We start from the raw sequence: 17,959 nt of genomic DNA, 5'->3' as shown, positions 1-17,959 counted from the left end.
TAAGTAGGGACCCGATCCTATAGTTTCGGAGGCGAGGAAGTTTGGATTTTATTCTGAACATAGTGGATTTTAATTCCAATCTGGTGAATGATATTTTAGAACGATCACTCTGACTGATAAGTAGGGACCCGATCCTATAGTTTCGGAGGCGAGGAAGTTTGGATTTTATTCTGAACATGGTGGATTTTAATTCCAATCTGGTGAATGATATTTTAGAAAGATCACTCTGACTAAGGTGTGGAAGTTGGGTGGGGGTGGGGGGACAAAAGTAGTAATAGGGATACCAGTTAGTCCAAGTAAGAGATGATGGTGGCCTCTACTATTAAAGATTGAAGTAGACTGGGTATATTCTGAAGCCAGAGACAGTTGGACTTGATGATGATTGATTGTGGAGGAAAGACGAATTGAGAATAGTTTGAACAACTGGGTGAATGGTTTGGACATTTATTAAGATGGGGAAAACTGAGAAAGGAGAATGTTTAGTGGAGGAATATCATGACTTCTGTTTTAGCCACTTGAAGTGTGAGATGCCTACTAGACATTCAGTTGAAAATCTTGACAAGCCAGTTGAATGTGTGAGTCTAGAGCACATAAGCAAGATCTAGACTCAAATATAAAATTGGCCCCTAATGACATTTAAAACTGTAGAACTGAATGAGTTGTCCTAGAGAATGTTGTTTGTAAGCATAAGATACTCAGGGTATCCTACATTAGACTGAGAGTTGAGCCTGTGGAGCATGGCTGTTTCGTTCCCCATGTACTCCCAGCACCTAGCATTGTACTAGGCACACATTGTGTGATGAGTAAGTATTTGTTAAATGAATGGATGAGTGAATTAATGAACAAATGTACCAAGGCATTAAGGTGTAATAGGAGGGGTGAAGGTTCTCGGTAGTTTTGGGCCATGATAGCAACATTAGTGCCTAATATTTGCCAGATACTCTTTTCAGCTCTTCTAGGCTGCAGAGATGAGTAAGATAAGATCCTTGTCTTCAGGGAGTTCATAGTCTTGAATGAGTCTTTAAGAGAAGAAGATTCACCATAGTTCTGGCAATGTGATGAATGCCGGAATAGGGATGTGAAGGAACTGCTATGAGAATAGTTTAAAATGATTACATTTGTCTGAGAAAAGAATTTTCTCACTGAGAAAGTGCCATTTGAAATGGACTTTAAAATATAGATAGGAAGGTGGGAAAATCCATTTTCTTGGTAGAAGAGACATCTTGGGTTTAGGTGTTTTTTTGTGTTGTTTAAATTTAATTTCTGAATATCTAGCACACTGGCCAGAAAAGGTGCTTTTAAATTATTTCTTGACCATATGAGCTGGAGAGGTTAAGATTTAGTTTTCAGAAGATCTGTGATCTGAACTTTGTGACCTCACTTTTTTTATGTTACCATATTTTTATTTCTTTTTTGTCTTTCAGTAATGTTTATTTTGAACAGTCTGTGCTGTCATAGCTGTGCTAAGTGGAGAATGGAAAGTTTTTATTTTACATGAGACCAGAGAGTTTGGGGGAGGGCAGTATATACTTGGGGTAGTGGTGTATGAGATCACACATTAAACCCCAAAGAAAAGGAGAAACTTAGAAAAGAGACATGATAAATGCTTAAGAAATGTTTGCTAGATGTTTAATCAAGTACAGATGTATAGTAAGCAGTTTAGATCAGAAGATAGGACTTACATTTTTATTTATAAGTCCCTGAATTCATCAAAACAGATTGGACTCAGTTCTCTTAAAGGTGTGATGTAAGGAGAATATGGCTGAGTTTGTGTGATGCAGAATGAGGGGAGCAGAATGAGGAAATGAGGATAGCACAGAATAATTGGGGGATAAGGCAAGGATTTTCCATTGGGAAATGATTGGTAATTTGGGAAAGTGTCATTTAAGTAGATGGTTACTGTAATGTTTTTAGAGGCTTTTCCTCAGGACCAGGGTCCTAATTGCTTGGGAGGCTCTTTAATTGTGTTGACCATGTTAACTGCTGAGCTATACAAGCAAAGACAGCGTAGGTCCCATCTCTTAAGTGTTCCAATCAAGAGAGGAGGAAAGATGGATAAGCAATCAAATAATCATAATACTGAAAGATAAGATTACAATAGAGTTTCTTACAAAATGAACAGACAGAAGAGGCAATTATCACCATCAAGTAGGGTTGATGGGAGCCTCGCAGAAGAGGTAACATTTCAGATTTTACTTCATTTGTTCATCCATCTGTTTGTCCCTGCATCCATGCATTTATCCATACATCCACGCACCATTGTTTGAGTGCCTCTAATATGCCTGGCACTGTGCATTGTCATCTTTTTATAAATATATTGAGTCTTTGTGCTTGCCAGGGTTTTCTGTTTTTTATACATATATACATATATATTCAATTGTATTCTACAGAGTTTTCTATTTTTTAAGAGATTGTAGTTTAGCTTAAAAAACAAACAAACAAACATATCAATAAGACCATGTTGTTTCTTGACTATTATACAATCCACCTAAGTATCAGGAGAGATTGCATATATGTATTTATATTTCACAGTTTCCAAGTGAAACCTAATTTGCTGAAATATAACATGCCAACTGAGCTGTTAGACTACGATTTTTTGTTTAGGTTTTGTTTATGTATTTCCAGGTATGTGCTATTCTTTTAAAGGTTTATTATTTTACAAGTAAACATTCACGAAGATTTTGAATCTAGTTTTTAATACTTGCTCAACTATTAACTATAATCCTGGGGAGATCACTTAATCTTTCCAGACCAGGGTTTCCTTATCACTATTTTGAAGATGTTTGACACCATAGATATTAACTGGACAGCACTGTTGCCCTAGGGGTAGTTGGAAAGGTACATTTTGGGGTTTTTTTTTTTTCCTTTTTGTCTTTTTTTTGTGAACGGTAATGGGATCGCAACCCTCAACCAGTGAGTGGACCAGTCTCTATATGGGATCTACCATAGATATTAACTGGACAGCACTGTTGCCCTAGGGGTAGTTGGAAAGGTACATTTTGGGTTTTTTTTTTTTTTTTCCTTTTTGTCTTTTTTTTGTGAACGGTAATGGGATCGCAACCCTCAACCAGTGAGTGGACCAGTCTCTATATGGGATCCGAACCCTCGGTGGGAGCGCCACCGCGCTCCCAAGCGCTGCACTCTACTGAGTGCGCCACCGGGCTGGCCCCCATTTTGGGTTTTTTTAAGTCACAATGGCAAGTTGCAGTGCAAAGCACTACTGGCATTTAATGGATTGGGGCCAAGGATGCTAACTGGCCTGAACGCCTGTATGGTCCCTTCATAATTACTCATCCCTTAATGCCTATAGTACCTTGTTAAGAGTAATCTGTCCCCCAATGCCGGTAGTGCCTTGTTAAGAAACAGCTTATCACTAAATGGTTTCAATCTTCCAGCTCTACAGTGGTATAAATCTGTGACTTACTATTTATACTGTTTACTTTTGCAGTTAGCGTGTAAATACTGGGCTCCCCACATCAAGAAAAAATCACCTTTTGATATAAAGGTAAGTATTTTTGGTTCGTAGCATACTTTTTTAAAAGTTATACTCTTTATATCTCTTTTTAAAGAGTTAATTCAACAAAAGCTTTCCATAATTTTTTTAAAGAAGTTCTTAAAAAGAGGTCTTTAAATGAAATAGATGTTGATATATTGCATACTATTAAACAAGTAATGAAGACTCACTTTAAATTCTGCCATTATATATTGAATTGTGATGCTTTGGGTACCCTTGGTAAAACTGAACTTTTAAACCCAAAATTTGCTACATTATTTGATCTTAAATCATTATATATATATTTTTGTTTTGCCAGTAATCCTCCTTTATTCATCAGGAGGATATTCATAAACATCGCATATTAATTACTCTTAATTATTAGCAGGGTAATAATTTAATGCTTTATGCTGTTTGTATATTTCTGTGGTTGTATGTGTTGGGGCTGGGAGTTTCTAGGGCAATTTTTCATTAAAAACAAAAGTATCCTGGTGGCACTACTAGATTGAGTTGAACCTAATTAGGTTAAGGTTTTTAGAGATTCAACTCATATCCAGATCATTTTAGTTTATGCTAGGTAATTCTAGATGAAGCTATATATTCCTAATCAGAAGAATTTACAAATTACCAATTACAGATTGGTAAGAATTTACCAATTACAGATTGATATTTAAAGAGGATTATGCCCTTTATTTTATTATTTGATTTGAATTTTGATAAAAAGGAAAGCAACAACAAGGCTTGCCTCATCACCTTCCTCTCTCTACCACTCACAAACATTTATTTGACAAATATACTTTGACACGTTAAAAGACATTATTGTTACCATACAGTAATATTATGCCATATTAAAGCACTTCATAATTTTACAGTAGGATTTTTTTATACTACTATTAACACTAGTACTACTATTTCTTCTACTGCTACTGGTAACTATTGTTGGAGACCCACTGGTTGCCAGGATTTGTACTAATTCTTTATATCCCATGTCTTATTTACAGCAACCCAGTAGTTTATATTATTAGATCTGTTTCGTGGATAAGGAAGCAGCCTTAGAGAGGTCAGGCAATTGCCCATTGGTTAGCAGTGAAGGTGGATATTTTGAGCAAGGCTTCCAACTTAAATTCTCAAGTTGAATTCTTAAGTATTACACCATTCTGCCCACCCTAACTTGGATGGAAATTCTGAGGCTTTATCATATTCATTTGGATAACAATTAGCATTTGTTTCTATAATGTCTTCACACTTCTAACATACTTTCTGTCTAGCTCTTGCAAACACATTTTTATGACTCTTAAATGGTGTCTGTTTACATTAGTACACTTTAAAATTAAGTTTTTAAAAATATTCTAATCCTGTGAATTTTTATTTTCCCTAGAAAATGTTATAAACACATTATTTTAATCTTTCTAGGGCTCTGATTTTACATATCTTTTTCTACTACTTTGCTTTCTGATACTTCACATTTTGAGTAATTTAATGGGGTTATTTTTAAAAATCTCTTTAATGTTATTTCAATAGCAGTAATATTTGATAGCTTTCCTAAACCAGTTTATTTTGTGTAATCTCAGTAATTGAAAATATCAATTTAGGGTCTGAAAAGAAGTTGTTTGCAATATGAAACATTTTTATATTTTTGATAACAGGTTATCGAAGATATATATGAGAAAGAGATTGTCAAATCAAGGTAGGAATTTTTATACATTGGTATTAGGGATGGATGAAGTTGGATCCCCTCTGAACTTCTAACTGTGATCATAACTTGGAACTTCTTTTTCTTTTTTGAATTTGCCATCAGAGAGATGGTGGCTAGAGCTTTATACCTAGGTGCTAAAGAGTCATAAATTATTTCTTTGCCTTCTAATTTTTGGTTCAGGTTAGAGAGATTAAATCCCATAGAGTTTATTTGGTTTTTGAAGAAATGTGTGAGAGTAAACATAAAGCTTTTATTTCAATTCAGCTAGTACTAATTTTCTTATCAATAATGGTAAATCTTTTAAAAAATATTCTTTAAAAGTTATAAAAGTAAAACATACATAATGAATTCATAATAATAAAATATGTATTTTATATATTATACATACATAATATACATTATGATATATACATTTTATATGTTACATATGTATAATGTATAAAAGATATAAGAAAATAATAAAATATTAAAGATATTTGCAAACAATATACAGAAGGGAGTTTCAGTAAATCTTCTTCCCTGACCCTTAACCCCCAGTTTATCTATGTATATATCTGTTCCATTTTCTCCCCACCCCTCCATGTTTTTTCAAACACAAAGGGTTTATAGTCTACATGCCATTCTCCATCATACCTTTTAAAAAATTTAACAATGTATCTTGGGCATCTTTGAACGTATCTTTCAATGTATATATCTTTAACAATGTATCTTGGGTAGATATGCATCTGTAGACATGTATGCCCAGTGAGTATTTTAAAAGGATGATTGACTAAATGTGTTAATATGAAATAGAAACACTTATGCTATGAATATTACAGATTTTATAAAATGTCGTATTTGGTATTTTTCATGTGTTTGAGTCTTAGGGGATAAATTTTGCTAAATATTAATAAGGCCAATCTGTGGCAGTGTCCAAATAGGAAACTAGTTATTTTATTGTGTTTTGTTTTAATGACTGATTTATGAGCCTGTAGAGGTAGGCAGGGTCAAAGACCATGTTAAGGATTTTATTCTTTATTTAAAAAGCAATAGGAAACCAGTGAAGAGTTGTAAGTATAATAGTGATAATTGAAGAAAAGAATTTGGATTTGGAGGGAGCCAGACAGGAAATTAGTTAGGCGAGTATATAGTAGTCAGATTCAAGATAATGATGGCTTGGACTTGCATGCAAGGTTGGGAAGGAGAGGAATTGCCAATTTAAGAAAGATAGAAGTGATGAGACTTGACGGTTGGATAATGGTGGGTGAGGGAAAGGGAGGAATCAAGGATGATGCCAAAGTTTTTTGCTTAGGTTACTAGGTGATTAGTGGTGCTATTACTGGCTTTTGCTATTGTTGTTGGAGGTGGGATTGATTGTAGATTATTAGTTCACTATTGGACATCTTGAATTCTAGATACTTAAGAGCCATGCAGGTGGAGATACAAAATATAAGCAGTTGGGTATCTAAGTGTAGAGCTCAGAAGAGACTTGGGTTGAGCCTAGTTTGTATCAAGCACCATTTTGATACTGAAGGTACAACATTGAACAAAGTAGATTAGATCTCTACTGTCATGGAGCTTACATTCTAGTGGAGGAGGCAGAAGAAGCATATAGATGTGATGTTATGTCAGGAGAAGTAAGTGCTATGAATTAAAATAAAAATGAGGTTAGGGATAGTGACAAGGGCTGCTATTTTAGATAGAATGATAAGGCAAATGCACTCTGAAGATAGGACATTTGAGCAGATATGTAACACATGACTTGTTGGTCTGCAGGTGGGTATGTATGAAATTGCCTGAGGAAATTTAACTAAAGATGAGTGGGTAGAGAAATTCTAGGATTCTTTTTTCTTATATATTAATAATTTCTAGGACCCTTTTTTCTTCTATATTAAGAATGTACCAATCTGAAAATTATCTTGAATCTACAGAAGAGGCTTTTTACTCCAGTGGATAGTAATTGTTTATTTTATTTTTTCATTTAAACCCTTACTACAAATGTTTCTTCCTCAAAGATAATTTTTATAACAAAATAACTAAAAGCTGCTGGTGATTTTTAAGCCATATTGACCTGGCTATATTATTTTTATTGCTTAAAGAAGTAACTGTCATTGAGAGGACTAAGATTTACCATGACACTTTTAACAGCCATTTTCTCATCTTGTACACATTTTTGAATACTTAAGTGCACTTCTATAACATATAAACTGTAGTATGTATTTAAAAATTTAAATAACCAATTCTTTTAGACTAGTACCTGAGGAAATTATTTTGCTGAGGTTTGTGCTCGTGGCATCTTCAGTACTGGGGGAATGGCTTGATGTAATATTTATTAACTTGTTTGTAGGCTATCAAAATAGGCAGTTTATAGCAATAAGGTATTCTTAATATTTTACATTAAGGTACTTGTTTATACACTTTTGCACATCAACATATTTTCCCAGGAAGCATCCAGGAAATAAATTATCAGTTTTTAATATTCTTATGGTAAAAATAATCACTTCTAGTATCTCAAAATTAGATAATTCTTAAAAAGTTATATTATTACCTTATCACCCATATACTGTATGGCTTATTACACAAATGATTCATTTTCACTATTCTTGCCAGTATAAGATTTGGTAAGTTTATCTTAATATATTTTTATCCAAATTTGATTTTTTAAAATATTTTTTTAAAAAATTGTTTTCTTTTAAGTGCTTGCTATGTGCCAGATTCTGTTCTACACACCTTGCCATGTAGTAATTAATTCATACGCACAACAATCCTGTGATGCTATTGTTATCCTTACTTTATGAGTGAGGAAACAGAGTTGTAACTTGCCCAAGATGTTTCCCAGTAGTTAGAGGCACAGTCAGGTATTAAATCCTGGTTCCCTGGCTTTTATCTAATATTCTCTTCTTAAATAGGACAGAGTCCATTGCCCTCTGGAAATCTCATAGCCAGTGCATTTTTGATATCATGAAAACTGTTATGAATCCATTCAAGTGTTTTTTATACTAAAAAAAAAAAAAAAATGCGACTTATAGAGCGATTTACTTTTGCCAAAGTGTTTGCATTTATTTTTATTCAAAATCCATAAACCCTTTTATTGTAAAATATAACACAGAAAAGAGCATAAAACAAATGTATAACCTTACATATTATAATAATTCATAACCTACACCTAGGTTAAAAAAAAAAAAACTAGAACATGTTGCTCAAGATGTTGTATCCACTAAGCAGCCTGGCTGGCTGTAGAAGCCAGTATAAATGTATAACCTTACATATTATAATAATTCATAACCTACACCTAGGTTAAAAAAAAAAAAAACTAGAACATGTTGCTCAAGATGTTGTATCCACTAAGCAGCCTGGCTGGCTGTAGAAGCCAGTACCTTGACAGTGTTCTACTTTCTTTGTGCTTTTGCATAGTAAAAACCTTCATTTCATTCTCACTAAAGTCTTGTGACATTGCTTGCTTAGTGAAACTATTTAAGAGAAATGAAATCAGTGGAATAGGATTTTGACAGCATCATGGTTTCCTGGGGTATTATAAATTCATTACACATATGCATTTAATTTTCAAAGCTGGAAACTATTATCTAGTGGCAGTGTTCTTATCTGGCTATTTTATTTCTCATATTACAAAATGATGAAACTAAATTAGTGATGATTTGAACCTGCTTTTAGAAAGATACACTGACTATAGTATCATTTATTCTTATAAAACAAAGTACTTTTATTTTAAAAAGATAATATAATAAAGAGAAATATCTGATATTCCCTCCATAGTATTCTAATATTTTAGGCTCACTTTCAAGACTAAAAAGCATGTGAAACATCTGATTTCCACATTTGTAATATGGACACACGTTAACCCTTTTGAGCGGTAAATGAAAGCATGTTGGTTAGTGCTTGAGAAATTGAGACAGGCTAACTTTTGGCCATTGTGATCCAATATTATGAATTCTGATATATGAGTTATATTAAAACAAAAGATTACAAAATGTATTTGCATTAGTAATTCTGAAATGTTTATATTCTCTATTTTAACAATTTTATTATTTTATGTTTTTAGGTTTGCTATCAGAAAGATAATGTTGTTGGAATTTAGGTGAGTTAAAAGGCATTACTAAGATGAACTTAAAGATGACAATGTGATTTAAGTTTTAGCTTAATTTTCTGTATATTTCTGTGAGTGGTTAAGAAAATAATTTTAAATTTGTGAAGATTTATATTTTTGTGACTGGCTTATTTTGGAATATGTGTATGATATCCTTCATTTTTAAAGATGATGCCCCATTGTCATTATAACTTCTATTTTAAGTTGTTTCTCACTATTTAAGATACTCTGTGCTGAGCAATTTCTGAAATCTTGCTTGATTTCTTTAGTGATCAGTGGGAATAAATTGGAGTGTATTCTATAGCCATTTCCCCCCCCTGCCAAGCCCTAAGATGTTATTACCAAGGCAGCATTGTTCCCACTCAGCCACTGGTAGCATAAATGTTTCAGACAAAAAAGGAATGTACAATTTTTAGATTATAAAGGTATAGATTAGATTATATAACAACTAGGTGTGGCCAGTATGCTGAAAATAAAAGCTAGGATTGTTGTTAATGATAGTAATATTTATTATTTATTGAACACTTGCTATGTGCTGGACACAGTGTTAAAATATTTTGTATACAGAGCACTCACAGCAGTCCTGCAAAGTGAATATTAGCTTCACTTACTGGGAGAAGAAGCTAGGATCAGAAAAGATTAATAACTTATTCAAGACAATGCAGTTAAGTAATTAGCAGAGCTGGGATGCCAATGTCTGATGCCAAAGCTTCTGGGTTTGTTTTTGTTTTTGTTTTGTTTTTTCACTTCTCTCTACTTCCTTGAGATCTGGTCTGCATCAGAGGTCAGAGCCTCTGTGTTAATAACTCTTATTCTCTATGTATGTTCATTTGATCCTCAAAAGAAAAAGATGGCATGAAGTAGGTGGTCTTATCATTTTTATAGAGGAAAATTGAAGTTTATAGTTATGAGCTAACTAGTAAGTTGAGTGTCTACTATATCCTAAGAACTATATTATTATAACATGATCTCGTTTAATCCTTATAGTAACCCCTGTAAGATTTTCCTTACTTTATAGAGAAGAAAACTGAGACTAGAAACTAGATCCATCTGGCCCTTAAATAAATATGCCTTTTTACTATTACAGTTATACCACAAAAAGTTCCTATAGATAAAAACACTGTTAAAGGTGAGTTCACAATCCGAAATTACAAAGCACATGGAGGTAATAATCCTCTATAAACAAGAGTAAACAAGAAAGAACAGAATTAGACCCCCCCCCCAAACTTCAGATAATTAGGTAATAGGTAGACTCTGTCAAATCATTATGTTTAAAATTATCATGGGTATGGTATAAAAGAAGAGATAGAATATGTGAGCAAGAAACAAGACATAAAAAGTGGATGGACTTGGGGGAAAATGGGAATAAAAAAATTACTGAAATTTAACAACTCCATGGGTAAATTAAATAGGTTAGATACAGTTAAAGAGGGAATTAGTGAAGTAGAAGATAGATCTGAGGAAATAAACTAGAAAACAATAAAAGATGAAAAATATGAAGGAAAGGTAAGAGATATAGAGACTAGAATGGAGTTTGAAATTTCTAATGAGCTGATGTTTTCTTTTTGTGCTGTTTGCAACAGAGGCTTGGTCAGTAGAGGTCCCAAATCTGTGTTTTCTTTGCCCACCAGAGAACGGTCAGCTCATTGAAGAGTTTGTTCCCTTCCAGTCAAGATTTTTTAAATGAAGAAAAGGCATAGATACTTGTGTTTTGAGGAAATGGTCTTGAAAGTGAGAAGATGTTAGAGTCTTTAAGATAAAACCACGGACACTTCTCTCAAATATTCATTGGGTGCCTGCCACCTCAGGGCACATTAGAGCCCAAAGTAAATTATGGATTCTCTCATGTCTTAATGAGAGAACCTACCAATTTCTTGAAGTTGCTTCAAACTGTTATGGAAAAGAAGAGGGAAAATTCTTTAGGCCAGACAATAACCTGAATAGTTTATATGTTAAAAAGACCAATTTGGTGGTTAGGACTTGAAATAGAGAATTGATAATACAGACTAAGAGGATAAACACAAATGTAGAAGGTAGAATTGATTGGATTTGATAATTAATTGAAGTGGCATTAGGAAGGGGTGCTATTTTCAATAACCTTCCAGGCTTGGGCAACTGAATATAATAAATGATGGTGCCATTTACCAAGATAGGTAACAGGGGGTTGAATAATACTTTGGAGGGTACAAAACTGTTGAATTGAGTTTTAGACATACTGAGTTTAAATTGTCTTTGGCATATCTAGATGAAATTGTCTAGTAGAGGAATCTGAGTCTAGAGCTAAGGAGAGAAATCTTGTCTGAAGATGTATATTTGGATTTATCAGCATATGGTAGTTGAAATAATGGGCAGAGGAAGAAAAATGAGGCTAGATCCCTAGGAACATTGCTGTTTCAATAACAGGCAAAGGAAAAGGAGCCCTCAATACAGTGAAAGGAGCTGAGGATGGATAAGGGTCCATTGGACTTGACAAATATAACAGTTTCAGGGGAGTGGTGTGGGTGGAAGCTTGTTTTAGAGAAGTGAATGGAAACAACTAGTGTAGACCACACTTGTCTATGGCAGTAACTAGAAGGGAAGGTAGACCAAAGAAGCTTGAATACATTCACATTATTTACATGTTAAGAGTAAAGAGCCATTATAAAGCAGGAGAGGCTGTCGTTGAGATTAATTACAGTGTGAAAACTAATTTTTGCTAAAGGCGTAGTTTCTTTTGTTTAAATCAGAAGTAGTAAAACACTTCAGATCTTTAATAAGAAAACAAAGCTTAAGCTAAACACAGGCATAATCTACAGAAGAAAAGCTAAAGGAAGTAAAGCCATTGTTTTATGAGCTAAAGGTTTCTGCAACTCTCTCATAGTCCTGTCAGAAACCTATATTTGACTTGCTACCATTAATTATAAGTAAGCACATACTTCCTCTTCTACACATATTCAAATAATTGTTTTGGAATTATTTGGTTTTGTTAATAGACTTCTGAAAAGCCTCCCAAATACTTATGTAAGACAGAAAAATAGGTGAGCAATCCAGTTTGTAATGAATTTTTTTCTTCTTTTCAGACTTTTAAGAAGAAGCCAGACTACTTCCCATTCTTTTTTAAGCGCATCTTAAAAGCGGCATTAGCTGAAACTGATGGTGAATTTTCACTCCATGAACAGACAGTCCTATTGCTTTTTCTTGATCATTGTTTCAATAGTTTGGTAATTTTACTTTATATTTTGGGGGAATTTTCAAGTTTTCTTATTCTTTTAAGTCGAGTTTAGATGAGATTACTTCTGTAGCCAACTCTTCATCTATAGTAGTAGGAATAAGGGTAATGCTAAAAGCTTGACTTTAGCCATTTTCTAATAAAAACATTTTATTTATTCACTTTTTAATAGACTTGGATTTGATCTCTCGTTTTTTTCTATCTAGACTCTTAAGAAAAATAATAATGAGAATTGAAACTCCAAAGGGTGAGCACAGAAATGAGAAGCAGCAAAGAGTCTAATTAATATGAACTTTGAGTAATAGGATTTGTACCACGAGCTGCATACAAAAATGTAGCTTTATTACTTTTTAGTTATGCTTCATGCACAGGCTGGCTGGTCAGTAAGAGACATATATTTGAGTTGACTGATTAAGTCTGATGGTGGATCTTTGTCTTGTGTGTGGTACATTTTTATCCTTCACAATATTATCTTCTAAAAAAATAAAATTAATTAAAAGATTTAAATTTTAAAAATTAAAATTAAAATTTAGTAATTAACATTTCATGTGAGCCTCCATACTGTGGTTATCTGAAGGTATATACTATATTTATTTAAAGGTAAATGTTTCTGAATTAATAAAGCACTTAGACCAATACTGGAATGCATGGAGTTCTTTCTTATCCTGAAGACTGAATGTTCATAGATGGATGGTTGTTACCTGTTTCCATGTACTGCCTCACATGGATCTTGTAAAGTCATAAAAGAAAGATTTTTNGGAAGATAGATCTGAGGAAATAAACTAGAAAACAATAAAAGATGAAAAATATGAAGGAAAGGTAAGAGATATAGAGACTAGAATGGGGAAGTCTAATAGGAGCTTCAGGAGAGATTTAGAGAAAATGGGCAATTGACAGTTTGGAAGAGAAGACTGTCAAGAATTTTCTAGAGTTGATGAAACACATGAATCTTAGATTCCAGAAGTACAACAAATCCAGAACAGTACAACTGCAGAACAACAAAGACAGAATGAACATCTTAAAATCTCCTAGAGCAAAAAGATAGATTACTCAAAGAAGAAGGACAAATTGATTGTAGACTTCTCAAATGTTGTAATAGAGAAGATAATGGAATAAGACATTCCATTATCATACATAGAAAAAAATTATATCATACATAGAAAAAAATCACTGCCAACTTGGAGTTCTGTACCCAGCTAAACTGTCATGAAGTAAATGTCACAAAAAGATTAATACTAACACGCTATTGCTGACAGAAGCTTTAAAGGACATAATTCAGGAAAAAGGAACTTAAACTTGTAAAAGAAGAAATGATACGAAGCTTCACTCATTTTATTTTTGAAATAGCACTCTAGTCTCTCACTTGGATCCTTTTGAGCATTATTTTTGGTAAAATCTTACTTATTCAGTTTTTTAGTTTGTTGCAAATTAAGCAAGAAGGATGCTAAAGTCTGAATAGACGCTTGGAGCACAAGTGGAAGTAGAAAAACTACAGTAGTATAACAGAATCTAAAATGCTTAACTGCGTACATACATGTATGTGTGTTTGTGTTTGAAAAGTTATGTATGTGTAGTGATTTAAAGCAGGAGCATAGCCCACAAATATGTATAAGTAAATGTTAAAATATTTCGAATAAAATTTAAAAAAATAAAATAAAGCAAGAACAAAATGTCCTGCTCTTTTTTATTAGTGCTTAAAAGTATTTTATAGCTCGCTACAATAATTGATGTTTATAACTACCTTGAATGATAAGAAATGGCTAAGTTATGTTTTGGAAATCAGAAATACTTACATTTGTTTAGGAATATTTCTACCAAAGTCTTAAAATTAGAATTTTGGGACTTAGAGGGGAAAATGCCAGTTATGTTGAAAACTGACTTATGTTGAATACCTTGTAAATTAAGTATTACAAAGCCTCTTTTTGATTAGGTCTCTTTCTTAGTTCTGGAAGTCATTTCGTCTTGGTAAGAGTTAGTGTTAATGTCTCAGATACGTTTATCTGTGAAAGTGCCCATCATATCACTTTGTTTTAGGGCTGATATTTGTGAGGTGTTTTTGGTTTTTCTATTTCATGAAATGCTTTAGATAAAGGAATATTCTATTGGTCTGATGATTACAACCATGTATATCTGTTTCCTTTGATATCTTCTTACTTGAAAGTATAAGCCTGTCATTCTCCAAAGCCACATTTTCTATATATGGTATAAGTTTGTACCAGATATCAGTGACGTAGATTACAATAAGTTTGTGAATGATTCTCAAATTATAAATACAGATTTTCAAAACATTTTCAGCAAGTTGTAAATAATTATGCTTTTCCAGGTAAATGATACATTATAATGAATTGAATATTATAATGAAATATTCTATGCCTTTTTACTTTTTTCAGCCAGTATCTTGAAAATTATCTCTGGATGAATTATTCTCCAGAGGTGTCCAGCAAAGCCTATTTAATGTCAATCTGCTGTATGGTGAATGAGAAGTTCAGAGAAAATGTCCCTGCATGGGAGGTAACAGATTTTAATTACTTCATAGCTGTAAAGCTGTTCCCCCTTAAGCTATTAGAAAGTGGCAGAACTTTTTACTAATAATAAATAGTGCTTTTAGAGCAGAACTATACCTAATAGTAAAGTAAATATTGAGAAAAAGAATGAATATTTGAAACATAGCCATTTTCTTTTGGTTTCAACATTTTCTTCAAATTAATTTCCTATCAGCTGAAAAATTATGAGTGTGAAATTATTTTTCTGCTTAGTGCTTGAAACAAAGAATGACATGGATTATAAAGACTTACATCAGGATCTGGCAAAGTGAAAGATATATTAATAAGAGCAAATAGACGATATTCAAATGAGATATTTTTCAGTGTCTTATTTTACAAGGGGGAGTATATTTGTAGTTTTATATGAATAAAGTGGTGTTTACAAAGTCAGGACAGATGTTTACATTGTAATTTCAATTTTCTTTATACTTTTTTCCTAGACACCAAATGCAATGTAATTTCAGTTTTCTCTTTGTCCCTGATTTAGGATTTATTTTTTCTGTTTGAAATTTCTAATGAGCTGATGTTTTCTTTTTTGTGCTGTTTGCAACAGAGGCTTGGTCAGTAGAGGTCCCAAATCTGTGTTTTCTTTGCCCACCAGAGAACGGTCAGCTCATTGAAGAGTTTGTTCCCTTCCAGTCAAGATTTTTTAAATGAAGAAAAGGCATAGATACTTGTGTTTTGAGGAAATGGTCTTGAAAGTGAGAAGATGTTAGAGTCTTTAAGATAAAACCACGGACACTTCTCTCAAATATTCATTGGGTGCCTGCCACCTCAGGGCACATTAGAGCCCAAAGTAAATTATGGATTCTCTCATGTCTTAATGAGAGAACCTACCAATTTCTTGAAGTTGCTTCAAACTGTTATGGAAAAGAAGAGGGAAAATTCTTTAGGCCAGACAATAACCTGAATAGTTTATATGTTAAAAAGACCAATTTGGTGGTTAGGACTTGAAATAGAGAATTGATAATACAGACTAAGAGGATAAACACAAATGTAGAAGGTAGAATTGATTGGATTTGATAATTAATTGAAGTGGCATTAGGAAGGGGTGCTATTTTCAATAACCTTCCAGGCTTGGGCAACTGAATATAATAAATGATGGTGCCATTTACCAAGATAGGTAACAGGGGGTTGAATAATACTTTGGAGGGTACAAAACTGTTGAATTGAGTTTTAGACATACTGAGTTTAAATTGTCTTTGGCATATCTAGATGAAATTGTCTAGTAGAGGAATCTGAGTCTAGAGCTAAGGAGAGAAATCTTGTCTGAAGATGTATATTTGGATTTATCAGCATATGGTAGTTGAAATAATGGGCAGAGGAAGAAAAATGAGGCTAGATCCCTAGGAACATTGCTGTTTCAATAACAGGCAAAGGAAAAGGAGCCCTCAATACAGTGAAAGGAGCTGAGGATGGATAAGGGTCCATTGGACTTGACAAATATAACAGTTTCAGGGGAGTGGTGTGGGTGGAAGCTTGTTTTAGAGAAGTGAATGGAAACAACTAGTGTAGACCACACTTGTCTATGGCAGTAACTAGAAGGGAAGGTAGACCAAAGAAGCTTGAATACATTCACATTATTTACATGTTAAGAGTAAAGAGCCATTATAAAGCAGGAGAGGCTGTCGTTGAGATTAATTACAGTGTGAAAACTAATTTTTGCTAAAGGCGTAGTTTCTTTTGTTTAAATCAGAAGTAGTAAAACACTTCAGATCTTTAATAAGAAAACAAAGCTTAAGCTAAACACAGGCATAATCTACAGAAGAAAAGCTAAAGGAAGTAAAGCCATTGTTTTATGAGCTAAAGGTTTCTGCAACTCTCTCATAGTCCTGTCAGAAACCTATATTTGACTTGCTACCATTAATTATAAGTAAGCACATACTTCCTCTTCTACACATATTCAAATAATTGTTTTGGAATTATTTGGTTTTGTTAATAGACTTCTGAAAAGCCTCCCAAATACTTATGTAAGACAGAAAAATAGGTGAGCAATCCAGTTTGTAATGAATTTTTTTCTTCTTTTCAGACTTTTAAGAAGAAGCCAGACTACTTCCCATTCTTTTTTAAGCGCATCTTAAAAGCGGCATTAGCTGAAACTGATGGTGAATTTTCACTCCATGAACAGACAGTCCTATTGCTTTTTCTTGATCATTGTTTCAATAGTTTGGTAATTTTACTTTATATTTTGGGGGAATTTTCAAGTTTTCTTATTCTTTTAAGTCGAGTTTAGATGAGATTACTTCTGTAGCCAACTCTTCATCTATAGTAGTAGGAATAAGGGTAATGCTAAAAGCTTGACTTTAGCCATTTTCTAATAAAAACATTTTATTTATTCACTTTTTAATAGACTTGGATTTGATCTCTCGTTTTTTTCTATCTAGACTCTTAAGAAAAATAATAATGAGAATTGAAACTCCAAAGGGTGAGCACAGAAATGAGAAGCAGCAAAGAGTCTAATTAATATGAACTTTGAGTAATAGGATTTGTACCACGAGCTGCATACAAAAATGTAGCTTTATTACTTTTTAGTTATGCTTCATGCACAGGCTGGCTGGTCAGTAAGAGACATATATTTGAGTTGACTGATTAAGTCTGATGGTGGATCTTTGTCTTGTGTGTGGTACATTTTTATCCTTCACAATATTATCTTCTAAAAAAATAAAATTAATTAAAAGATTTAAATTTTAAAAATTAAAATTAAAATTTAGTAATTAACATTTCATGTGAGCCTCCATACTGTGGTTATCTGAAGGTATATACTATATTTATTTAAAGGTAAATGTTTCTGAATTAATAATGCACTTAGACCAATACTGGAATGCATGGAGTTCTTTCTTATCCTGAAGACTGAATGTTCATAGATGGATGGTCGTTACCTGTTTCCATGTACTGCCTCACATGGATCTTGTAAAGTCATAAAAGAAAGATTTTT

The 17,959-nt window shown here is 33.1% G+C and overlaps 1 protein-coding gene across 1 annotated transcript in view; it reads left to right on the top strand.

The window, feature by feature from the left end:
- AQR (aquarius intron-binding spliceosomal factor) overlaps positions 1-17,959 on the top strand; it is a 108,096-nt gene that overhangs the window by 2,247 nt on the left and 87,890 nt on the right. Inside the window, exons 2-6 of the mRNA XM_008571346.1 lie at positions 3,449-3,505; positions 5,140-5,180; positions 9,229-9,264; positions 14,872-14,992; positions 17,054-17,194. Of these exons, the coding sequence (XP_008569568.1) occupies positions 3,449-3,505; positions 5,140-5,180; positions 9,229-9,264; positions 14,872-14,992; positions 17,054-17,194 (396 nt within the window). The remainder of the gene's footprint in view (positions 1-3,448; positions 3,506-5,139; positions 5,181-9,228; positions 9,265-14,871; positions 14,993-17,053; positions 17,195-17,959) is intronic.

The sequence above is a fragment of the Galeopterus variegatus genome, unplaced genomic scaffold (assembly GCF_000696425.1).
Source record: "Galeopterus variegatus unplaced genomic scaffold, G_variegatus-3.0.2 Scaffold683, whole genome shotgun sequence".
Classification (NCBI taxonomy): domain Eukaryota; kingdom Metazoa; phylum Chordata; class Mammalia; order Dermoptera; family Cynocephalidae; genus Galeopterus; species Galeopterus variegatus.
Note: the sequence above shows the minus strand (reverse complement) of the source record. Positions and strands in the feature narration are given on the sequence as shown.